Below are 26,726 nucleotides of genomic sequence, written 5' to 3'. Positions count from 1 at the left end.
GCTGTTTTAAACAAATGCATCAGTGCTGGTTTTAACAGCTCTGTAGGGCGCAAACACATTAAAAAACTTAAATATTTCTCCCAGAACACTGAAAAACATATGCATGTACATTTTGAGGTTTTTGTTTTCTGGATTATAACAGAGATTATCAACTGCTGAAAATATAATACCTGCCAGCTTTGATTTTTGTTTTGAGGCATTGTTTCTTGCACTCAGACAGGTATGAATTTATCCTTTAAGATCTCTGTAAGCATTTTGTGGAAATGGTTTGATTGCTCTCAGAAATAATGCTCACATACATAAAAACTATGGAAGTCTCATTTGTGTAGCATTGAGATCTCCCAGTCAAACTTTGAAAGACAGTTTTTGAAACTTCTGGAAATGATAAAATCTACCTGGGTCCATAGATACATAGCTAACTTGTTGACATATTTGTCTTCCTAAAGCTAAACAGGGGTATAATAAATGACATATTAATACAGACTTGCACTGAGTGACAAAGAGGGAAGAAGACTAAGCTGGGTGAAGTCTATTTTCACTCAGCTTTGCAAACTGTCTTTAAATTCAGCTAACTTCTGTATTTTGTTAAGCACAGGTAAGCATGATGTATATGTGTTCTCATGTACTTTAGGGTTTTTTTGGTTACCACTGGCACTGTGTTTAGCATTCAAAATCATAGACATGGAGAAGTATAGAGCATTTTCTATTAACAGTCCCATACTTTTCTAAGTTATGTAGTACATATCTCATATTCTGCAAAATATAAAACCATCACAGATGTGTGCTAAGAACTAGTTCCAAAGCAAAAGGAAACTTCTTAATTAAGGAAACATTGACTTTTATGGTTGCAAATCAGAAGAGCATTTTACTAAATGCTTAGCCTGTAGATTATGCTTCTTTAATTCACAAATTGACTGTACTAGGTCACCTTTGAGTAATGGAAATCTCTGTTTAAACATTGTTTTGGCAATGGGCACAAAGCATTAGATCTCATTTCCAAGACTTACCAGCTGGGTTTTGTCATTAACATTTATTAACAATCTAAGATATGGCTTTCAGCGTCTAATCCTCACTACACAAATGTTTTGTATAGCTCTCTAGAGAGCTTTGGTGTGACAAATTACTGGCACAGATTACAGCCCTGTGGCTATTCACCAGAGGCAATGCAAAATTAACATGGTACTAATCCAATTTAAACAAGAAATTGGGCGAACTATGCACAATTGCACAAATCATCTGAACTAAAGCGAATCTAGAATTCCTGAAGCAACAGTTTCCAAATTTATATTTAAAACACAGTAAATGGTTTTTGATCAGCTCTGCTTCAACTTTTATTTGACTCTTTAAAGTCACTTAAATCCTTTATCAATAGACTAAGTATAAGATGAAGCACAGGAATATAAAAAACACAAGAAACTACCTTGAAAGGGTTTGTTCTGCAGTAGAGAAGTTTTAAGTATTCACTGTACATGCCAACTGATTTTATGGTTCAGACTCTCAGCAAGAGGGTCAGCTGAAACGATCTACATATGTTACTAAATTCAGACCGTCAGGTCTATGGTGATGAAGTTTATAATAAAAACTTGACAGTGATATATACTAGTGTTAATCTTTTTTATTCTATAGGAATTTTTAAATATGGCAGTAAGAAAAAAATAGCGTGGACATATCATGGCTGCTGAAGAGATCTTAATCAGAGAAAAGACTTATATTCTTCCTTCTATCATCTTGTCAAGCATAGATGTTACAGAAATTGAAGAGAATTCGTGACTCCTTTTATCACTAGGCAAAAAAGGACCAATTTGAAGACAGCAAATAAAGATGAATTTTTAATTACTAATAGTGATTATACAGCACATTCACTCTCTTCAAAAAGAAATACAGATTAAAAAAGTAATTATCAATTAGGAAAGGGTGGGCTTAGCTTCTTACTCTCCAAAAACTGAATACTCTAACAGTAGGAATGAAGTAGGAACTATAATCCTTAAAAAACCCAACATTTTTCCTCAAGCAGGAAGTAGGTGTGAATACAGGTAATAAAAACCTTCTACTAAACTTGTATTCTGAAGCTTTGTATCTATGTCAAGGTTCGTTCAGCAACAGGGATTAATGATTTAATAATTTGTTTGTCAGGGCCAATGGAAACACTTGCCATTCTTAATTATACTGTTTAGCTAATGTTTACTGTAATTCATGAAAGACAGACAAACATGAAAACCACAGAGGCATATGGATTCAGTGAGGATGAAGCTGCTACTCCTGCAGAGTATTTTCAAGTCATATGTGCATGAATATATATACACACATACACACATGAGCTCCGTTAAAACGCAGCAGTAAAAAAGCATGTCACATTAGGATGAGATTAGGATTTCCAAAAGCAGGAGAAAAAAGTTTCACTTCCAGTTTAACTTTTCTTCAAGTTTACTTCATTTTACAGCGTTCAGCAAACATTAAACCATTCTTTCTAAAAGCTAAGATTTTTTTCTCATCTTTACTCTTCATTCATTTTACAGTTAAAAATACAGAACAGTTAGGACTGTAACTGACCAAGACAGTTGGGACAGGAACAAAGTATTTTCTCTGGAAGTGCTGACTGAGCATTATTGGGAATGAGACTAATGAAACTTTCCTTTTTTGAATCATGCCTCCTTTTAGCTATGCCAACCTTCTCTGCAGACCTGAGCCTTGGTCTTTTCTGAGTTCAACGTCAAACTCAAATCAGTTTTGCTGTTCCCATTTTTGTAATAAACATAGCCCAGAGCTGTAATTTCGCTAAGACAAACACACATAAAATGAAAACTACCAGTAGTTAACAGTAATTGTAATTAACTTCCAACACTACATTAACTTGGTTGTCTCATACAACAAACGAAAACCTGCATACCTGTTTTAACCTTGCAAGTTCTTTCAAAGCCCTTGTCCACTGTTGTTTGTAGTGAAGCTTTGACTTGGTAGCTGACTCCAACTTTCTTTCAAGTTCAACCTAAAAGCAATTAAAATCCTATCAGCTGAAGCAATAACAGCAGTAACAATCACTGAAAGATGTATATATACAAAGGGTCTGGTTTAAGAAAAGTGTTTATGTAGTGTAACATACAACATCATCTAAAGCTGTTATATAATATAATGTAAATATTATGGCACATGAACATTTTCTTGTTTAAAATATAGCCTTATTTTTATTGGATAGCTGTCTATACAAATAAGGAAAAGATTAGTTTTTAGCACTAAATCTGCTGACATAACCTTTACATTTAAGATACTCAAATTAGCAACTGCCCCCCCTTGTTTTTGTTTTTTTTTTTTTCAAAGTAAGATTATAAACACTAATTTAACAGAAACACTGATGGATAAATCTTGCCTTTAAAAGGTGTGTAGATTTTTTTTCTTTCCTGCAGCTGATGGCAGATATGTGCTACATTCTTTTCTCTGAAATAGACATCTGTTCAAACAGTTCTTTAAAACCTATGTATCGCATGTGAATCTTTCATCTAAATTAAATCTAAATAATCTTTAAAAAATGTTACACTAAAAATTCACTGCATTCTGTGCAAAGAAAATTAATATTAAAAAGCAAATGAAAACAGTTATGAAGCACACAGAACACAGTAACCTGAAAAACGAAGCATTTTTAATTAACAATTAAGATATTCTTTTATTACGACAAAAATTATTTACCATTACATTTGTGAAGATCTTAAAGCACTTATTTTTTTTTAAAAAATCTAACAAATACAGGAAATCTAACATAAAATTTAAGCTAGGAGTTTATAAAGCCTGTACAGACAGGAACATTGAATCATTTGCTTGCATTATTAGAAGAAGTTATTCAAGCATACAGTAACATGTAGACTGGCCATATAACTGAGTGCATTTCATGCCAAGAAGCCTGGTACAATTTCTTTCAGCATATATGGTCAACAATTTGACTAAAACTTCACAACAATTCTGAGAAAATAATGCCCATATCTGTGGTTTTAATTAAGTAAAATATCCTCTACTGAAGGCACATACAGTTTCTAAGAAATCAACTTATGACAGTGATTCCATTCAACTGATAAGTAACACAGTCTCTTTTCAGAAGTACTTAATAAAAAACCAATGTACATAATGGAATACCAGTCTAAATCAATCCTCACAAGAAAATCTTCATCTTTATTTAGTTCTATAAACAGAACGCTCAGAGTCCCCAGCATAAATCACAATGGTAGCAATTTAAATATATGGGTTAGTTTTTTTCCTGCCTTAGCCTCTAACACTACTTCTTCCTCTATAGAAGTAAAGCCACTGTTGGCCTTATTTGTCTTAATATTTAAAGTCTGAAAAAACTGCTGGAAAAAGCAAACCAAAATGGACAAATTAACCAATCATGCATGATTATTCTGTATCTCCCTTATCAGTGAATGGACCATTGTGACAGTTTTTAAAGACTAGAAAAATCCAGTATACCTTTTCTAAAGTGAGAAGATTTATTTCCGATTGTAGCTGGATTTCTGGTTTGCAACTTTGCTGTTCTTTGTACTGCTGGAACTCCTTCTCCAAAATTTTATACTTATTTTCTGCTTCATAAAGCTACATTAAGGATATCAAGAAACAATGCAAATTAACCGAAAAACTTCATTCACAGACAAAGAATTAGGATACAGAACTTAAGTTATTCCTTAGTCCCTGGAACAAACATCTTACTGTCAATTATCTGATACAAAACAGACACTGAAAGCTACACATTCATAATTAATGATTTCTTGATGACAGCATACAGCAATGTTTTAATAGGAAGAATTTTAAAGAGGATCTTTTCCCAGTACTGGAAAGAAAGTCTGTCCTCATATACAGAAGATCAAGATTTATAAACATTGCTGTTCACATTTCTAAAACAACTTGCAGAAGAAACACAGAAAAACTATTTAGATTTACACACATCTTTTAAAGAAGCCAACAGTGTTACCCACTATATGAAGTTTTATTACTTACTCAATTTTACCAGCATAACTTGTTTAGGAATGTCTGGAAGAGGAAACAACTGATACTTGTACAGCCAAATAATGATTTAGAAGAAAGGCTGAAGTAGAAAGACTTCAGTGACTAATGACTTAATGCTATGTACCTCTGCCCTCACTGTGTAATTCCACAGTTTCATGAAGATATAAGAAGAAAGCTTTGCTTTTCAAAAAAATTTTGAAAAACAATGCCAATACACAATTACTTTGCTGCAAAGAAACTAAGCAAGTCAAATGTTTAACAGCTTTTTTCATTATACCATATTAAAAATACTAAGAATTTTTTATAAGATATTTTCTAAGAGTAGCTTATATTCTTCTTATGTTAAATATTATTCAACTGTAAGTACCTTAATATACCTGATTGAAATGATATATTCCATCACAGAATATGATCCCAAATGCTGCACTTGCATTTATGTCTAACTAGTTAATGCAAGTATGTCCATGAATTATATCCAACAGTTTAGAATACTAGGTGAAAATGCTTCAGAGAATTAATTTCTGTTTCAAAGCCTATGACTTCTCCTATTAGTACATCAATATTTTAATTCTCTGGATCTCCTAATTGGGTCACCTTTATTTTTCTCCCAGATTTTTGCTTTTTGTATTTATTACTTTTATAGAACTGATGTAAGAAAGCAAAGATGCTTCCTAAGGAGGCATACAAAAATGTAGTTCACTGCAGTCACTTTTCATATATTTAGAGAACTCTAATTCAAGTGTGAAAATTGTGTATTGACATGTCTCCTTAAAAGGTAAGGAATAAGTCAAACCATATGGTTTAGGACTATAATAATTTATTCCAGAACATTCCTTGATAAAAAACCCAAAATGCTCAAACAAAAACCCCACACCCAAAAAGGTAAAAAAAGAGGCCCATCAGAACTGGTAGCAACAGGAACTTTCTGCTTGTGCACATTACAAAGGAAATCCTCCTACACTGAGACTCCAAAAGAAACAAACAAACCCCCACCTCACCCCCAGCAAAGCAAAACAAAAAAGCTTGTCTTAGGCAGAATATGCAGTAACAACCATCTCATATTGAAACACGAGTGAGATTCAAAATAGCAGGAACAGCACAGAGGAAGACAGCCAGGATGATCAGCTGGAAGGAATGGCCTTCATACAAAGACAGAACATAACAGGGCTCGTGTTTGGAAGAGAGACAGTATGACAGACACCTAAGCACTCAGGAACAGTATGTAGCACAGGCATTAAAGGATTCTTCATAATTATTAAGCAACAAGCTTAAAATGAACAAAAAGGAGTTTTTAAATATACAACACATAATTAAATTTTAGAACTCACTGCCACAGGATGTTGCAATGCTAAAACTAGAAATACTTCTTAAAAGGGATCAGATGAGTTCATGAAGCATACTTTCACTGACTGATAGTAAATATGAAATGCTCTCTCTGGCTGAGGGTACATGTAACTCTTGATGATATTGCTGGATATACCAAAATTGTATTTTCCCCTTGTCCCACTTCTTATTTTCTTGTGCTCTAAATTCAACCATTGCAACAGAATGCTGAGCTAACTGGATCTTTGATCTGATACCGTATGTCTGTTTTGAATAGGAAAAATAAAGTGATTGTGATGGTATTGCAACCTGGCTAAAAAAGCCAGTGGGAGTCAAAAGAACGAATTTGGAAGATGACTCCTATGTGGTGGCATTTGGCCGCTTGAGCCTGAAGAACTATTGGCTGTCTTGTCTGGACTGACACAGCATTGGTAGCTGCCAACACTTCTACGATGCAGAAGTGGTCCACTCATCACTTCGAAGTGGATTGCGTTCTGCAGTTTGAAACTGCTCATCTCAATTCAATGATTGTTAAAGTAGAATAGCCAAGATTAGCATCTTCTAGATTAGTAGCAATTTTTGTATTGGCTATATTTAAAAAGTTCACTGTACTGTGGTTAACATGCTGACGCTAAAAGAAGTAGGTTAGTATCAGTGTTTAATATTAAACTAAAAAACCCACAAAACCCCAGCACAACTCTTCCTAATACAAAAATAGGCCTTTGGCTGATACAGTTCTTCAATCAGTCAAAGCTGTTGTGGGATTATCACTATCACATACCAGAAATGAAAAGCACCAAAGTAATTAATCTACATAAACTAAGTACTTTGAAACACACTTACACATCACTAAGATTTAATCTACTTAACAACAAATTAAGCATCTAATATTGTAACTGCTCAAAAAAGCTAATACTTTTAGAATTTTACAGTATGTTTTAACAGTCAAGAAAAATAGCTAGACTAGCCTTGTCGTTTAGTGCAAAAGCTAGCTTACAGGACAAAAGAATGTGGTCTAAATTTTCTCAGTTTAATGAAACTACTACTTTCAGAATAGAAGATCACAACATCAAGATAATCCCCCCCGCTCCAATAAGGATAATAGAAATACTCTTTTGCAATGGAAGAATAAAACGAACTGCATGGCCAAGCTACTTAGATGTTTTGCTAGATGTTGATTGCTAACTATTTATTAAGTTACTGAAAAGTATACTGCAATTCAGGTTCTACATGTAATGTATGCTTGTAATTGCAGTTTGATTTTCAGTGTTGAAAAAATATAAATTATAACCACTGCATTGCAAACTGGCCCTGCTACTGAGCAAGACTGACAGAGATGGATCCCAGCACGTAGCTTACTGAGCAATGGAGATACAATATTTATTAGAGTTGTCAGAATGTGCTTGCCTCAAAATCATTGCTCAACTTAGTACACTTATTTTAAGAAATACTTACTTAAATAAGTAAATGGTTGATGCAGAAAATTTAAGTGTACTTACCTGCTGCTGTAAGCGAAGCTTGTCTTCCTCCAGCTGTTTGATTTTTGACCTTTCTAGCTCAACCTGGTGTGCACATTCTTCTCTGGCTCGCCGCACAGAATCCTGTAGCTCCTGCAGATTTCGTTCATGCTCTGCTTGCAACTCCTTCTTTACTCTTTGAAGCTTAGAAGTGAGACATATTTATATTAATCCATAGATGCAAGATCTTTAAGAGTCTTTCTTACAACTGTCACTACTATCCATGACAAAAAAAAATTGTTACCTGTTTTAAAAATTAAACAATAGAAATTCCATGGTTATCTATTTGTTTGCTATATACTCTTTTATTGGCTTTCAGTTTAAGTAATGACTGCAAATTGCTGTATTTGGTTTACATATACACTCTTGCTTGACTATTGTAAAAATGGAGTTCTGTGTCTCTATTGTACTTTCTACCTGGGACTGCTAAAGGCAGATTTTATATCCACCTTTCTACTACAAACTAAAAAGCTAAATACACCCCTTCACTGTGCAAACAGTGAAGTCACAGCTACAGCCAAGATGCCTTTAGATCAGTACAACTACACTCTTCAAACTGAGCATATTGAGACAATTTCTCATTGAGCTAAACAGGGAAACAGTCCTTGACACGTTTGAACTTTAAAGATGTTACTGGCTCAGATAAACTGCTTGCTGAATAGACATCTCTCCAAAGGGCCCATTTCTCAAACTGTGTAATTGCTAAATGAACCCTACATCATTTTGCCTAGATGCTTTTGGAATCCGCTGATTTTTATTATCTCTAAACCCTCAGATCCCAATCTCACTAAATTTAGAGCAAGTTGAGACAAACATGTATGAGATTCAAAATAAATACTTTTACTCAGACTGAAATGCATTCGGCCAATCCTAATCACCAGGTTTTTCGCACAAATGTTAAAGGTAAAGTCAGACACTATTTACTGCACAAACTGCATCTTGAGGGGTATAGAGAGCCTGAGTACAGAACAAGACACAGGCTCAACCAGCCAGGCCATGTGTTGGGAGCTTTCTTAATCTTGTTCACAAGCACAGGAGGGATTGATATAATAAAAAGATGAATCTGAGCTACAAGAGGAAAGAGAGTTTGTTGGACTGCTAAATCACCACAGCAGTTTACCTATGTAACTGAGTTTGTTCTGAAATACAAAAATAGGCAGTTTATTTTCTTTCTTTCTCTTTTCATACAACTAGCTTCCCTGAGCACTCACATCCCATTTCCTCATCTTGGGGGTATTCAGTGAGATCTAGAAACAGTGGTAGCTACTGGCTTCTCCCACATCTTCTTTGGCCCTGTCACTATAAAAAAATATGAAATAGGAACTCTGTCAAATTGCTGGATAACAAAAACTGGAAAATTACAGTTTCTCCCAGCTCTCCTTGTCACCTTCTCCTATTTCAATGGTTAATCTAGCAATTACTGTTTGAAGTAAGGCACTCTTCTACACATGTAGAAGGTTCACCTGACAGTACTAAACTTAAAATTGAGATATGCTAATGTTATATAAACGTCTCCACTGACACTCTAGTTCTGTTAATAATAGAAAATTTACAGTTCTATAATTCTACCAATCCATTTAAAATTTAACTGAATTTCCATTTTAGTAGAAGAGTGTAGTTTTAACAAAACTTGGCTTAAATTATTAGTGTTCCTCTATGTATCAGTATGAATGTGGCTATTTCAGTTCTTATACGCAGGTCACAATTGCCTCCATATGAAAACTCAAGCCTTGCAGAAATAGCTCATGCAATTGCATTGTTTAAAATGACTAAACACTTTTTACCTCTGATTCAGCACTAAAAAGCTGTCGTTCTCGCTTATCTAGATCTCTCAGGGTTTTCTGAAGTTGTTCTTCCAAAACAGTATATTCTGCTACCTAAAAGAAGAAAAAAAGGCTTTTTTCCTTGCAATAAAAATGAAGTTTTAGGTAGGCGAAGTATTTACTTTTGCTATTATATAAAATAATAACAATTTTTGTTTGGAAATTTACATATAAAACAAATCTCCAGCTCTTAAAGATGAAATCACAATGGAGAGCTTTTCTTTCTAATACAATAAAGGCTAACAGGTTACCATGCACAGCTGGACTGCAGAAGTGCTTTTTGACCACGCAAGTGAAAAGCAATTAAAATTAAAAAGCCCCCAAAGAAAGTTAGCTAACCTAAAGGATTTCTAACTAGATACATGCATACCTGTGGGTGTGAAGACTAATCACAGACCCTTTGTTCTATGTTATAGTTACAAAATATCTTGTCAAATTTTATAGTGAAATTTATAATGAGACTTTCAGCAAGTATAAGAACAAGTTTCCTTACCTTTTTCTTCACTAATGCTTCTCTCTCTCTATCTCTTTTCTTCCATTCTTCTGCAAGTGCTTGCATATGGACCATTTCCTTCTTTTTAAGCTTTTAAAAGCCAAAAAAGGAACAAAATCCCCAAATCAGAGAACCAATCAAAGCTGTTGGAAGTGCAACATTAAAGGACAGAGTACTAGCAGAACTAAGCCTTGAAGTAAAAGAATTAAAAACTAAGTTTAGCACACTGACTTACATAACTCAATGTATGATTCTGATAGTGAAAGATATTTCTTACCCTTAAGTACAAAATGCAAAGTAAGCCCAAGTTTGAGAAAAATATCCTAACAAATAGGCACTAGATTCCCAGTTTTTTTTTTTTTTTTTAAAAGAAGCATGTGACTAAGAATACAGAGAATGACTTCAAGGGTAGAAACACAGCAATGGATTTTGACTGAGAAGAAAGAAATGCAGTGTTAATATTTAATACCAATAATCTGAATCTTGATTATCTACTGTACTTCATAAACAGTAAGGGGAAATTGTGAAGGGGGTATTCTGTATTTCACTACCAGCACCTATTTCAGCCACTTAACAGAAAAGAATTAACCTTCTTCCTTAAGAGTATAGAAGATATTTGCATGTATCTGAAGTTTTAATAGTCTATACGCGAAAATTTAGTTCTTATTTGAAACAGTGGCAAAGTTTAAGAAAAATGCAGTTAATATTCCTCTCACCAATTCTGTTAAAGCTTCTCTGGCAGTCATGCAGTTTAGGAAATAAACAGAAAGTAAAAACCTGATTTTCAAAAATGTCCTCTTGCATTTCCTTCCACATTTCTAACTCCAGTGCTGCTTTGTATTCAAGAGTTTCTCGAGGTTCTGGATGGTTTTCTGGGGCACAACGAGGCTGAGTCTGAGGGACATGCCGCTGTTGACCAGAACCTACACACTGATATAATAACAGTGTATTTTTAACTGGAAACACAACTTTTCAGAGAAATGTTCAAGGAAAAATGATAAGATTTATGTAATATTTACTTGAGAAGAATCTGACACCAGAACTTCTTGCATTTTCACAAGCCCATAGTCTTCCAAAGTGATAGCATACAAAAGCTCTGCTATTCTGTTGCCTGACCTATAAATAGCATTAGAATGTTATTTTAATGAAAACTGTCTTAAAAATACAGAAAGTGAGTTGTACGACAACACACAAACCAGCAAAGTTAAATGCTAAAAGGTTCCATGTAAGCTCAGAGACTCTAAACAGTTGCCTATGTGAGAGCCCAAACATGCTCTCCCATGTATATGGTTTTAACTTAGGGACTAATTTATACATCTACAGTAAGCTTTCTGACTTTAACAGACAACTTGGCATTGGGAACCTATTTAGCTAACAGCTTACTATAATCAACACATCCCTGTAACAAGAGAATGATCCAAAATTTTACCTGCAGTCTTAAATCTTTCTAATATACCTGTTGAATACAGGTATTGCTGCTGACTTTGTTCTAAGATACTCAATAAATTGCTTTTTTACATGTTAACAGTAACTTTCTAGTTATCCACAGTATAATAAGTCTCTTAGAATATCATATGTATCTCAGCACAGAGAACTGACAACTTTAAATCCACTTATAGGTAAAATATCTATCTGCTCTTCTACAGTGAAAAAATGTCTAGATAACCAATATGTTAATAAACTACTTTGAAATTACTTGCAGTTTCTGCTTAGATAAAACAGTTTGTCTCTGACTATCTCTAATCATAAACAAAATGTAGTAAACAAAGGTAGTTTTCTGCATGGAAAGATATTAAGAGAAGGAATATGCACAAATCATGTAACTGAAAGTTATCACTAGTCTAACATGAAAGTACACTGCAATATAGACCTGTACTTTGTAGAAAAGAAAACTATAATTTCAGTTATAACTACTCAATAATGCAAAGGCAATTACACAATCACTTGAAGCCTAGAAGCTGCAGAATCCGGTATGAGGCAATTCGCAACAAAAGGCTGCAGGAATTAACCATGGCTGTAGTTTTCACAGAAATTCTCCTCCAGCAAATATAGAGACAACACTAAAATATTTTTACAAAGGTGCAATCTTCTACACAGTTATTTGCAAGGTGAAAAACCCCACCAAACATTCGTACTTCACATAAATTAACATAAATTAGTGGATTAAATTCTTACAACTTTCTATCAGTCGCTGATTAAAAACAAAACAAGATTCAAGGTAGTGGACATCAGAAATCTGAGTAATTAAGTCAGTTTAACACGACTGTAAAAAGAACATTACACCAACAACAGCAAAGCTAGAAAACTATCAGCACAGCAAAATGCAGAGACCTGATTACATTTTGAGAATGCCATCTAGTGGTTATTAAGGTTTTGTGCAAAACCAGGTTTCATTTTAACAAACTTATTGCTGAAAGTGTGAACCTTAATGTACAGTGAGATCATAAAGTAACTCTCCACAGAATCAGGCAATGCTGGCTCTCACACAGAAAAGTTTAAACAAAATCAGAGACCAATTTTTTATCAATTTGCGAGGAGGGAGGGTATCAGTCTTTGTCAGTAACCCGAAGTTTCCTGCGTGTTAAATATAGCATGTTTTAATTACTGATTAGGATTATTAATTAGGATATTTAATTATTACTAGGATTAAAGGTTGAAAACTGACCTCAGTCTTAACAGCTATTATATTTATTTCTAAAGGCATAATCAAGTTCATTATCACACAGAAAAAGATGAGGGTCTAGACACTGATTGCTAGCACAGTTCACACCTTCAACAAGGACACAGAACAGAAGTAACTATAAATTAAGTTTCTTCATATACCTAAAAAAAGAACATCACTTCTTTATGTAAATGAACATTTATCTTCAGACACAGTATTAACTAATAACACTGCTCCTTCTGATGTACAGAAGCTCAAACTCCTTCTATTATAAGAGAGTATAATCCTGAAATAGTAAACCTCTCCACTCTATGGCTATGTCTGTCCTCCTAACATTCACTGAATTCAGTTGCATCTAAAAGCATACTATAGACAAAAAGTCTTAACTATTTTCTGGAATATCAGCAGTTTCTTGTATTTGTTAAGTAACTTAGGAAAGTGCCTCAATAACACTTTTTCCAATTATTTATTTCTTTAAGGTGTCTGCGAAGCTTACTCAAGATCATGATTATATAAAGGTTTATTACAATGACTCTGGCAGTGGTGTGGGGTTGCACAATATGCCTGTGGCAATTTAAATTTTTATCTCTTGGATGCCCATTCCCACCCGCATATTGCAATACTCTGCATCCTGTTTACCTATTCAAAAAGGTAAACAAGAGCTTGTCCTTTTTCAGGGAAATACTAAACAAACAATTCTTCAAAACTTGCTACAAAGTAATTTTTTAAAATAGTTTTACCCTTGTGCTGCTGTGACACTGACTGTTTCATTGTAAGTCTGACGCCAGCATTGTTCACCATTACCACCCAAAAAACGGGTTTTTTCTGAAGCCAAAACATTTGAAAGCTGAAGTCTTGCCACCCCTAGAAGTAAGTCTTTAGCTGTTTTATCCTTGTGCCACAATTCAACCAGCAGAGGTAATCTGAAACAAAGTAGTGATTTTAGTGTCAGGCATCAACACAAAAGAGGAAGCATTCCTATTCATTTGGGAAAAGGATCTCATGTTCTAAAAGTAACTTCCCAAATCAGTGATAGTCACAATTGTCAAACAATTCCTTACACACAGAGGAATGAGACTAAATGACTTTGTATCTTCTCCATCACTTAGTAACTTTGGTCAGACTATCATTCCTTTCTCCAATTATAGGAAGAACAATGCTGCAGTGAAAGTGATTGACTGAATAATCTTAACAGACCTAGATCATCCTAATTTACAAATACCTATAAATAAATTTCAGTCACTGCCACTCACAGAATACTTCTCCTACACCTCTTCTTTCAAAAAAAGACTATTTTGATGTTTCTTTATTCCACATCTTAATCAGTTATTGAAAGCTGGTGGGACTACTGGGAAAACTGTGCCACAGCCCTCACTGTACTCAGCTTCCTAAGTACTTGCTGTATTTTCAAAAATACTGCATAGCCGTCGTGTATTAAAAAGAAAAATAAATAACTTATTTCATTTGAAGTACTGCTTTGTTAAAACTATGCTATCAACCTTTAATTTAACAACTTACAGCAACAGCACTTGTTCCTGTAAGCAATGATCCCTGCACAAGTAGTCAGGAGATAAAAGCAAGAATTTTAGAGTCCCTGTCTTTAAATGTAAGTAATAGAGAAACTGGAAGAGCACTGTATTAAATATTCATTGGCATTAGCACTTGGATTCTTTACTAAATTCTCAGACTGATGATCTTAAGTAAAAATTTAACTTGTGACTGCATTTACAATGAAAAACAGAAAAAGTGTAATTAAGATAAAAAGAATGCAAGTTATCACCTGAAGAATGTATCCTGAAGCTGATGAGGTCTAGTTGCAAAGTCAAATGCACAGTAGGACTGTGGAAGAAAGACTTCCATGTTCTTTCTGACTTCTACAGGTGGGCTTGTCATAATAGGTGCTGCACTGCCGAAAAATGGATACGAGTACCTAATAACAATAACAAAAATAATCAAATCATAATTTAATACTTTTTTCCTATACCTTCTCCTTCAAGAAAACCAGTTTAGACATCTTTTACTGAAGCACGACTTGTATTAAAGTTAGCTAAATTTGCACAAATACATCCAACAATAGAACTTAGTTCTCAAATATTCATGTTTTCATTTACTTCAGCACTGAACCAGCTTCACTTATATTTGCTGTTATCTTGACAAAAAAACTTTAATAACCTGTATGTTCACAACCATATGAATTAATCTTTGAAAATTCTGCAATCATTATGTAAAAGTGAGCAGAGAAATAGAATAAAGGAATATTACATTCAGATGTAGATTGCTACTTAAAAACATTTGTATCTATATTTACAGCTAAGACTGGCCTAACAAGCACATGTATGCAGTGTCAGAACCATTTGAAAATTTCCGTCACATTTGCAGAATTTAGTTTAAGTCACACAGTTTAATTCACAAAAAGGAAAGTCGAATCATTTTACCAATATGATTTACAATGTGGCCTGAAACTACTCTACTATCATAATTCAGTGTATGATAAACTACAACAAAGGGGAGGCCAAGAATCTCTTGAACTTTGCTTTGCTAAAATTGACGATGCCAGCGGTCAGCTAAGTTACTAATAAAATAAATGCTGCATCAAATGCTGCCACTTATAAAATTCCATACTTCAACTGCTTGTGCAAAACAATTTAAAGAGCTTGTTTAGACCTGAATGAAATAATGCTCCCAATATACAGTGAAAATGCAGTTTTTTACCCTGCAACTTCCCTTAGCATTTATGTGTTTGGATGTTTCTCCTCTTCGATTTCTTGCCATATTCACCAATGACTGTAAAAATTGAAGTGCATTAAACAGCAAAATCTCTGTTGTCACCTGTTCTGAAGCAAATTCATTTTTGGACTGTTATGTGAAAAAGCTTTTATGTGACAAAATTCCATCCATTGTATGTTGTTTTCCCCATCCTATTTAATAATACAGCCTACACAGAAAACCATTAATGATGCAATCTCTATTAGTTGTATTTTAAAATATTCCCCCCCCCTCACCTCAACTCCAACTTTTCACCCTAGTTCAAACAAAGCTTGAACTCCAAGAATCATTAACACAAATAGATTTCCTGGTGACCAGTTAAAACTGTACTGAACCAAACTGTCAGAACAACAAATGCAAAGCAAATGCAGATGCACCTCCACAGCCACAAATATTGAACCCTTTCAAACCAAATCACCATTTAAAGATATGCTTCATCATGTGCACCAAAAGGGCTCTAATGGAAACTAGAAGGCAAACTGTAAAAACTGCTATGAACCACTGCATTCACACATGCCATCAATATTGGCACATGCCACTAATATTCCACAGGTAGAATTGTTTTTTTTTTAAAAAATCATCCCTGTATCTATGAATTCTTGGTTCTAAACTCTAAGGAAAACCTAAAACAAAACAAGGTGATAAAAGGAAGTTTCTCTCTTCAACAGCAATATTAAAAAAAAAACAAACCCAAACCTGCATACAGATACTGGTTTCAATACCCTTAAATCTTAACTGGTCCTTCAACTTTTTAATTCTTACTCCTCCAACTTAGCATTCACCTGCCAGCTAACTTCTGCATATTCTCCAAAAGTGCTCCCATACTTCTCTTTCATGCTGACATCAGTAACAAACTAATCTCCAAGCAATTGCTCCAAACTAGCACTGGTAGTTTTCTACTTTTGCTTGTCTTTTTCGTAATTCCACAAATTAATGTAACAAAAGATGCTACTTCTCCCTAGTAAGGTTTGCTTACTGTATGCAAAGACTATCAAAAAACCCTGATACTACCTCTCAGAATGTATTTACTACACTGGTTTTTCACTTTAAGACTAGAATGAGCTTCCTTTAGATTCACTGTCACACACAAACCAGGTGATCTGTCTTTTACTAAAAGACTACAAGGAATTCTTGGTGGAGACATGGAAAGCTACAGAAATCACTCCTTCGATCAGCTGGAAAGGCAGCCAGAAATAAGAAGACAAGTAATCCTCCTTTTCCTCTAAGGACTGAGTGATGATCTGTATTGTCTGAGCTCAGATATTCAAGTGAGATTTAATAAAAATTACAGTGCAGGTGAAGTTGTACATACTATCTTTAATGCTGTAATGCTCAGATATTTAGAATGTTCATCTGGCTCATCACTAAAGTATTTTGCTACTGAAAGTCAGCTACATAAAGGCAAAAAGGCATCAGGCAGCATATTGCCAACAATCATTCAGATTATGAAGGCTTTGCATTGAAAAGAAAGGTATTGTTACCAAGAATAATATCAACAAAGATAAATCATACCTTAAAATGCAATTTATTGGAAAACCAACCTCCAGACCACGTATACTTCGTAAATCTATTGAAAAGCAAAAATGGTGAGAGGCTGCTGGAATGACAATTTTGTGTGCTGACACAGGCTCAGAAGAACTGGATGCACCCACAGGACTGGGTTGAGATGCAGCTACCGGAACATTATCAGCTGACAGAGAAGAGAATTTATGCACATTTTAATAATTTGTTCTGCTCAAAATAACAAAATATATTTAAGATAAGTCTCACATTTTAAATGCAAGTACAGATAGCTTGCTTCCCCAAGACATTTAAATTCCTTGTAATATAAGCTAATAACATGAAAAATAGCCAATCTATTTGTATGTTACTGCTTCTAAGAAAACCACCAAAAAACCCAGTATACTTCAAATCTTAAAAGATTCTGTAATTTTTTTTCCTTTTTTATTAATCTTCAAAGCTACATAAGTTTATCTCACTGAAGAAAAGCTTAGTCTAAGATCCAAGATATTAAATTCTTCAGAGGAATGCTATAAGACTTCAGTTTCAACAGTTTACATATTGTTCCCAGCCAACTGGAGGGCATGCAGAGGAGGAGGGCTTATAAAAAAAATCATTTGTAGTAGCTTAGTTTGCTTTGAATTAACTAACTTCTTTAGTTTGGGACTGAAAAAGACAGAGCACCAGGTCAACTGCAGTGCTCAGTTAAGGAAGCATTAACTATTGGTCCCAAGCTGAGGTTTAACTATATTTAAATAAACTAAAATGCTCTAGCTAGGTCTGTAAAGTATATCTGCTTAAGCCCTTTGATCAGAACCCACCTACTGTGACATCCATTTTATAATTTAGGAAGAAGCTACAGTGAGTGCCTGTCCAATCGCATCTAGGCTTCTCAAGTCCTTACGCTGGGACCCAGTACTGCCTTCAAAGGATAACAGGTCAAACTACCAGTTTTACAGACAGGGTCTCCAAAAGGTATCGGCCGAAAACATTTAAGATAGTGCAAAGAAACTGTCAGAGAAGAACTCAACTGTCTTTTATAAATGCAAGCTGTTCTGATCCTCTTCCTTCATAATTATCTAAAATGTTTCCATTTTCGTAATTTGTAAAGAAATACATCATTGCTAGCATTGACTTCCTTTTTTTCCTGCTTGAGTGTTTTATTTGGATTAACAGTAACAATACAAAAAAAAATTCAATAATATTTCTACATCAGCTAGTCAGCACAAGGTAGGAACGAAATAATTTTCAGTCATTCATGTAAAATGTCACTAGACTGCCTGCTGCAATGCAATAGCTGAATAGAAGTTTAAGGCTGTCACAGACAAGTGAACAAAGAGCCTACTGTTAAAATTCATTTAAGTTGCTACTATATTCAGATTTCATTCAATGTACTAAACACAGTAAATCTTGCATTACTGGAATTTTGCAGATCTGACAATAGAGGTGACTTTGCTCTGCCCTCTGATTTGAAAACTGGAAGCTCTTCAATATACTGTTTGTTAACCTCTTGGCAAGACTCAGCCACCAGCCCTGAAAGATAAACGCGAAATGACATGTTTTACATCTTACCGAAACAGAGTTATAAAATTATTATTACTATTCATAAAAAAGCACAATCCTGGATTTCTTAACCACAGATTCACACTAGTTGCTGGGTTCACAATACTTTTTCTTGTTGCCTTCCATATAGAGGACTTAATCCTTGCTTAGATAAGATCAGTTAGGATTAAAAGAAAGTTTGGCTGAATTAGCAGACAAATCCTGAGAGCACGTTCTAGGACACAGATTTTCCTCTACAGAACTGGGTGTCTTTAGGACCAAAAGAACAGTAATACAAATATCATTAGAAAAATAATCATTCGATTTATGAATAAATCATCTCTTAGGAAGATGCATGTTCAGTAATGTTAAGCAAGCTAACATTCTTTCCTCTGAGCTTTACTATATCATAGCATTTCTTCCTCTGCCATCTCTATTCAACTTCTCTTCAACTTCTCCCCAACCCAGTTTTCAAATCAAAAACAAAACAAGGGAAGTCTCAGAAGGCCATGTGGGCTATCAAATCCCTACAAAAGGATAATATAAAAACAAACAAAAACAGTTGCTTGGTTTTGTCCAGGAGTCTGTACAGTATGAATGCTGGTTTTCACAATTTATTATTCACATAGTAAATCCATTAGAAATCTTAAAAAATACTATATTTTCCCTGCCTTTCTAGTTAATAAATGTGAACATTAGACCATTTCATCTCCTCACTGAGCAAGTCAGTTTCTTCATGGGTATTGCACTGAACCTTCCCATGCTCAAATTCAGGAAATTCCAAACATTTCTGTTATTATTTTTCAAGCTGATGACCATCCATGTCTCTTGTTATCTATACACCATCAAATCCCCAATCTGGATATTCCAAGTGCTTTCAACAACCACCATGTTCAAATTACAATATTTATTCTCCTCCTGTTACTTGTTTTATGTAAATAATTCTTACTTGCCTGAAATTTATCAGCACAAATGATTAGTACATGATCCAAGACCACACTTGACAACTGGAGAAAAAAATTATATATACCACATACCCTTTTTCTTTAGTTTCATGCCTTTTTCAAACTTAAGACTTTCAACTTCACTTCCTGTTGCTTCATCTTCTGTTGAAGAAGAGTGATCAGCTTGAGAGTGGTCAGCTTGAGACAGGACATTCTGGGACCTCTGTTGCAGGCCCTCTGTTTTTCCACTAATAGGTGAAAGAACTTTCTCCTGGGTCTCTTTAGGTTCGGTTGGAGCATTTAAGGGAATCAAAGGCTGAATGAAGTGATACAGTTTTCTTATTGATCATGGCTTGCACTGAGAAATTCTGTCTACAACATTTTTATAGGTTGAGATTACTTTTCTGACATCGAAAAATGAAGCAATGGAAGGATTATTCATATAAAGCAACTTATTCTTTCAGGTTTTCTTTTACATACTTAACTGTCAAATATGACCTAGAAATCCCAATTTTTAACATGAAACTGTGCAACAGTGTCTAAACCAACAATAAATGAGTAAGCCATACCTGGGCACTCAAGCTCTCCCTTTGCAGAATTACAGATACCCCAACAGTAGGAGCCCTATCCAAAGGAAACTGTGGCAGTTTCTGTTTAGCTCTATTTGGTGGAACGAGGACAAATGCTCCTTCTATTCCCACAGGGTGTTGATCAATCTCCACATTTCCCTCCTTCAGTAGTCCAGACAGGGGTATTTCAGTGCTCCCAAGAGACTGGTCCCCACAGCAAAGATGGATCTGTATACATAAAAAAGTGCTAGAAAGTAACTGCCATGTGCATTTCTACTCAAACTGCCTGTTCACCCTTTACTAAAGTAGCATAAATACAACAAATTAAAGTCATCATCTCTAGTCGAGTCCCTGTATACTGAGAGCAAGTGCTTTGAGGAGTATAAGAACAGCTATGAAATTCCAGTATGAGCAGGTAGGATATGCCCAGTGCTAGCAGAGTAGCAGATCACTGCACTGCCCTTCTGAGGACCTGTCATATCATCCCTTCTGAAGGACAAATTCAATAGTCTGCCTTCTAAACACAGCACAAACTCTTGCCCTTAATGCACAGGCACATAAAATGCATGACTGCAAGGTAAAGAAAAAAGTTATTTGAAAGCTCAGCTTTTGTGCATATATTTAGACACTACTTAAATAGCAAGGATTTTTGGAATTAAGGGACTGTGTTCTTAATTCCTGGTAAGAATCATTATACCTTTTTCAAAACTTGACTCAACTCTTTCTTCCTTCCACAGCTTAATATTTATACACTTAAGTAAAAGATGGATCTTTAAAAACACACACTGTAAGGTAATTTATTTTCTCTGTGAAAGTTACTCTTTGAAACTTACATACCAACCTGCTCTTTCCCAAATAAAGAGTCACTTCACTTCTGTTTTAGCAGATCAGAACAGCATATTCTGATACTCAATATTTATTGGACTTAATGATTACTTTAATGCTAAAAGGGATCAGCTGCCAATATACACACCTAGGGGTGTGTGTATATATATATATGTACACACACACACAAATACGATCATATACTATATATACACCCCCCCCAAGTCTAGTTGTAAAAGGTGTTAGCTGCCAAAGTATTAATTTTCGGAAAAAATATATTCAATATTAAAGGATCAGAATACAGTGCTCTGATCCTATATCCTAAATTTTAAGAAGCTGAGTAAGAAGTCAGAAAAAGAAAACTGTAAATCAAGATGTGTATCTGACCTCATGACAGGTCTTTTTCAAATAGTCATTCTTTAATATGACAAAGCCACGCATAATTCTCTGTATGTGTACATATATTATATGTTATAGTAAATACTTTGTTTCAAGACCATAGACTAAGATGAAATTCCAAACACAACAGTGCATATCTTCTCCAAAAACTGTCATTAGAAAAATTAAATTTAAAGTTGAGACAAAAAAATCTGAAACAAGGTAAGATTTAAACAGAAACATTCTTAAACTAACCTGGATAACAATACTAGAATGGTCTGTACAAGTTTAAAGAAAAATAACTTTAAATGGGTCCAGATCCAAGACTCACTTTGTATAACTAACGCTGTCTTACTTACCAGCTAAGGTTCTTAAGTGTGGGCCAGACACAGATTGCCATAAACACTTTCAATGCTACTCAATATTTAGAATCATAGAATCATTTAGGCTGGAAAAGACCCTTAAGATAACTGAGCCCAACCATAAACCTAACACTGCCTACTCCACCACTAAACCATGTCCCCCATTTAAAGGCATAGCTAAAGATACACAATATCCCATAACAGCCCAAATATGGGTGTAGTGTATTTAAAAATAGTATTTCACTAAGGAGTGGGAAAAAGCCTTATTATTCAAAGAGTGCTGAGGACAGTGATTTTAGAACTTAGGCAAGAGTGACCTGAGCAGCTGCTGTGGGTGAGGTATCACAGGCAGCACAAAACAAGACTGTGGGTTGCAGATGGTTTGATTGCAGAGCAGGTCCCAGAGCTCAGAGCTCTGATAATGCCACATTAGGTCTTTGGGAATATCCTGTTTCACCAATACCTTTTACCATAACATGTAACCCAGCTTACTATAGCGACTGTACGAAAGAGACTGCACTCCATCTGAGCTGGGAAACTTGCTGCTAGCGTTTCCCTCATCAGCAAGATAATCAACTTTATTTGAACCAAAATACTGTAATAAAATCTAGTTTTGGAAAAAGAAATTATTTCCAGTTTCAGCCCGAGATACATTCTATTTAATTTTCATTACTTATTTTCATTCACATTTGAGAAGAAACAGCTTACCTGTAATTTTGACTGTGCACAAAGATAAACTTGAAGAACATCAGCTGTACTACGTATTCGAACTGAAGCTCTTTCTGGCTCAAAGTTTGGATTAATTAAATCAGTGAAAGGTTCATTGGTGACATCATTACCCAGTAATGTGTAGTAGAAAAAAAACTCAGGCTGTCGTTCAGGAAGCTTCATAGTACTAGGAACTAACTAAAAAAAGATGCAGAAAAGAAGAATATATCTCTTTCATTAAGGTACCGTTATCAGTAATCCTTAAGCATTAGCTTGGAAATTAAAGAGCTTAAAGTGATCTCAAACTACCGAGCAGCTGACCTAAATCCTAGCTTGTGCTACACACATAAAATAAAAAGAAAGCTTTTATATTAAGACTCAAACGGAATTAAAAAACTTCCTTTACAAGCATACCAGTAACTTGCAAAATGACCCATTTTGAATTAACTTTAAGATTTACCAGCACCAAGGGCTGCAACTGGCATCATATATTCAATGATGTCAAGCACTGCAAAAATATTTAGAAATAAGCAGTGCCTCCACAAAATATTTATAGTGTAAATAAACAATGCAGATAAGTTGTATAATAAGCTATTATATCTAAAGTGACTGAATGAAAGACTGGAACAGCCAGAAACAGTTACTTCATCCCGTAGCCACTGCACCTGTGAGTTCAATGCCTAAAAAGGCACAAGCTACCCCAGAGTGATCACAGTAAATTTACTTCACAAGACACTGTAATTCTGACATGGAAAACTATTTTCTCTGAAAAAAGATAACAAGATGGAGGAGAGTTTAACAGTATGAGTTACAGATCAATTAAAATCACAATGGCTTGGAATCATGACTTTCACAATAACTTGGGCATACCAATATTTTTGAAATCAGACAGCATGTATCAAGTGTGGTACAGCATAAACACAGCAGCTGAGGTCTAAAGCTGAAATAATCACATTAGCATGGCACTTCATCCAAGCTAGTAAGTCCTACCCTTAGGCAATATATAAACTCTACTGTTTCATATATCTTACGGAGCTGAAAGGTATTTCGTCTTTTTTGAACTTCAGCACATGGGCACCACATTGGAGACTGATATTATCCATACACATACTTTTATACTATATTGTAATATAAATGCATGCATTTCATAAAAGTGCATAATATAAAGTAAATGCAATTTTAGTGCTCCAAAAGAATTCTGATCTTTCATCTGTAATTTGACATGTAAGCACTACATAAAGTTTAAAAATTCAAATTAATGTATATTAATTCAGTATGGGACAAGGCTATTTATTGCAAGGAATTAACAAGACAATAAAAAAATCCTAACTAGAAATAAGGCACAGGAGGGCAAAAATACAAACGTAGGATAGCACTTCTTAGAAACTACACATAGCAAGGAAACAAACCAGTTCCAACTGTGTGGCGAACACAATGGTTACAGACAAGACAAAGTAGTCTCTGCAATACTCTGCTGATCCAATCTGATGATAGCCCTCTTCTTCATTCAAGACTGGTACAATACTTTTAGGGTCCAGTCCAGAAAGAAGGGCAGATGCTAAGAGAGAAGAAAAAAATTGAGTAACTTCTGACCTTATTAATTGCTGCAGGAATCTTGTAGGTAATTGTAGTTTTACCTTTATTTGCAATTTTTCTTGCCACATGTACAATAATTAAACATCCTGATGCTTGGTTCCAAAGCATTTCAACACAAAAAGGTCCCTAAGTGTACTTAGGTATAGCTACAAAAAATTCTGAAATTAATTTCGATTCAGTGGGCACAGACATTGTTTTGAACAGACAGAATGCTAGTGCATATTTTTATTTAATGTTACAGTGACTGGAACTTTATTTCATTAGGTCAGAGTCTACCGTGCCATTTCCTTATTTTACTCATTAAAGGAAAAGTAAGACAGTAACTACATATGACAACCTGTTCAATTGTTGACAGAAGAATGATGTCTCATTCCACAGGCCTTTGGAATGCTTCATTTGAAGATTTTTCATCTGAAGTCTTCAGTGCATAAAATACTGTTTGTATTCTGGTTTACTAGCTTCTACTCTATAGTGCCAGTAATTTAATACATTTCAAAGCACCTCAGGTTACACCAAATAGTAATAATTACACAGCACTTTTGGTTGTGAAATAAAAGGCTCCATTTCAAACACTGGAAGCTTTAGATCACTTAGGTCAGTGAACCAAAAAAAAACAAAACAAAAAACCACTGAAGTGTATGAATCCTAAAAGGAAAACATCTCCTTATCTGACTAGACTAGAACTGGGTAGTCTAGCTTTGTCATACCCAGTGATTGGAATATTAACTTTAAACCTGTGAAAATCTACATATTTATTTTCCTCCATTGCCTAAATATGGTATTGAATAATCTTGAGATGACAGAAGAAAGGGAAGAGCTGGCAAACTTGTTTGTATCAATTTTTCCACAGAAAGCATGAAGTTGAAGACAGTGCCGGGTGAAGGCAGAAGGGATTTCTTGTATTTTCTGCCACTGTCATGAGGGGGAGGAGAGCTTGAGGGCAGAAAGACCGCAAGGGAAGTGCAAATTAACACATTATTTGCAGTAGTTCCTTGCCTCCTCCACAAACTTACCAGTATGCAAAATTCCCTGTGCTTTGCTGTGAACCTGAAAGTATGGTGTAAGCTAAGCGATTACACTGGAACTTCAGTACTGCCTTAACCACTCTTGCAATGCAGCCAAGTCGAAGGCTGGGCCAGAAACCCTGTAAAACTCTTACTGCCACTGACCACTTTGGTTTTACAGAACAACAGCCACAGATCATAAGCAGATGATGAATTTAGAATTAGGAAAAAGTTACCCGTAGGGCAAGAACACGAAGTATTGTAAAGTAAGTAGGAGGAAATCCACTAGTTGTAACAGAGGCTCAGTTTTTAGAAATTAAGTAAATAGGCTTTTGGGGGGGGGATGACAGGAGAGGTAAATCTGTTTTTGTTTTGTGGGGTCTTTTTTTTTTAATCAGGTTCCTAAGGGTTTGCTTTTGGTTTTGTTTTTTTTAAACTACCAACTTGCATTAAAAAAATCACAGATAAAAAAATTACTGAAAAGCACAGCACATAAAGACTCCTACTAGCATGAATATTTGAGTTCTGATAGATTTTTCGACGCATTTCACTAATTGCTTTTGAGAGGAATGTACAAGGGAATCCAGAAGTGGAATGAGTCCAACAGTGAAAGTAGATGTTACTACAAAACCTTATCAACAGAACATGACTTAAGTACTAAATGATTTTGATTAGATGAAAAACCCATCAGAAAAGAGAAACAGCCTACCCAACAAATGAAATACTGCCCTACTTTATAATCCCAAGCCCAAACTACTGAAACTGTGTTCTGTAAAGAAGCTCCTTTCTTATTTCTTTCATTAGAGAACTTTCTAAAGCCCTGACATATGAGCAAAATGCCCACAGGAGTCAACTATGAGTCCCTGATTCTGATTTTAAACATCAGTTGGTTTGCAACTCTGTCCACCTGAAAGTCACGCAGTGACCACAGTAAAGCATCCTTGTAAAGTTATTACCACAAGGTACATTAATCAGCTGCAAAGGATTTGCATTGGAAATGCTATGAAATTAAAATTCTCTTGAGACTTAAACCAACACATTTTCAACAACTGATACGTTCATCTGGCACAGGAACATTTTTAATTCAAAGTGAGTGATATTCTGATGTTACTTACCCTTCCCTTCTCTAGGGGGTGCCTCCTTTGCTTTAAAACCATCGACCAGTGCTTTTGAATCAGTCTCCAACACAACACCTACTTGTATTTCAGATTTAAATTTAGTGTACTTGTTACTAAGCAGAGGATACCATTTTGGTGCCTACATAATTAAAAACAAAAATAAAAACCAAAAGCATTTAAAAAACCCAGGAAAACAATATGACAGAAAAATTAGACTTGCTCTAGCATTTCTACTTCCATGTACAGAAATATACCTTCGGTTTTATTTCCAGAAGTTCGGTCTTTTTGGAGTGCACTATTATACTAAAGAGTCTATAGAATGATTCCTGGAAGACTAGCTGAACATACTCTTTTTCAACCGATTTGTACAGTAAACAAGTTACCAAGAAAAGTATGCCATAAATCTTTAATTAGAAGATAAAATCTTCATGTTCTCAACTGAACGTGTACAGTAAGTTATATGGATCACAAATCCTTAAGTAGTGTGATGTCAAAATAAGACACCAGGGTCCTGTCATGACCCATATCAGAGTTATATTTTGGTCAAACACATAGAATTTTGATTCATTAAACTTATATAAATAATTACATATGTTTACTCTATGCTGTG

General features: G+C 34.8%; 1 protein-coding gene across 2 annotated transcripts in view; it reads right to left on the bottom strand.

Moving 5' to 3' along the window:
* Positions 1-26,726, bottom strand: part of CEP120 (centrosomal protein 120) — a 38,493-nt gene that overhangs the window by 8,446 nt on the left and 3,321 nt on the right. Inside the window, exons 4-18 of one of the 2 annotated variants that reach the window (XM_059833433.1) lie at positions 26,114-26,255; positions 23,808-23,956; positions 22,399-22,596; positions 20,126-20,353; positions 19,650-19,872; positions 17,083-17,260; positions 14,585-14,734; positions 13,545-13,727; positions 11,162-11,258; positions 10,920-11,072; positions 10,143-10,232; positions 9,611-9,703; positions 7,809-7,970; positions 4,453-4,575; positions 2,888-2,986 (exon numbers count right to left, since the gene is read on the bottom strand). In XM_059833433.1, coding sequence (XP_059689416.1) covers positions 2,888-2,986; positions 4,453-4,575; positions 7,809-7,970; positions 9,611-9,703; positions 10,143-10,232; positions 10,920-11,072; positions 11,162-11,258; positions 13,545-13,727; positions 14,585-14,734; positions 17,083-17,260; positions 19,650-19,872; positions 20,126-20,353; positions 22,399-22,596; positions 23,808-23,956; positions 26,114-26,255 — 2,268 coding nt within the window. The remainder of the gene's footprint in view (positions 1-2,887; positions 2,987-4,452; positions 4,576-7,808; positions 7,971-9,610; positions 9,704-10,142; positions 10,233-10,919; positions 11,073-11,161; positions 11,259-13,544; positions 13,728-14,584; positions 14,735-17,082; positions 17,261-19,649; positions 19,873-20,125; positions 20,354-22,398; positions 22,597-23,807; positions 23,957-26,113; positions 26,256-26,726) is intronic. The other variant, XM_059833434.1, reaches the window with a different exon arrangement.

Source organism: Gavia stellata, chromosome Z (genome assembly GCF_030936135.1).
Source record: "Gavia stellata isolate bGavSte3 chromosome Z, bGavSte3.hap2, whole genome shotgun sequence".
NCBI lineage: Eukaryota > Metazoa > Chordata > Aves > Gaviiformes > Gaviidae > Gavia > Gavia stellata.
This window is presented reverse-complemented; position numbering and strand designations above follow the sequence as displayed.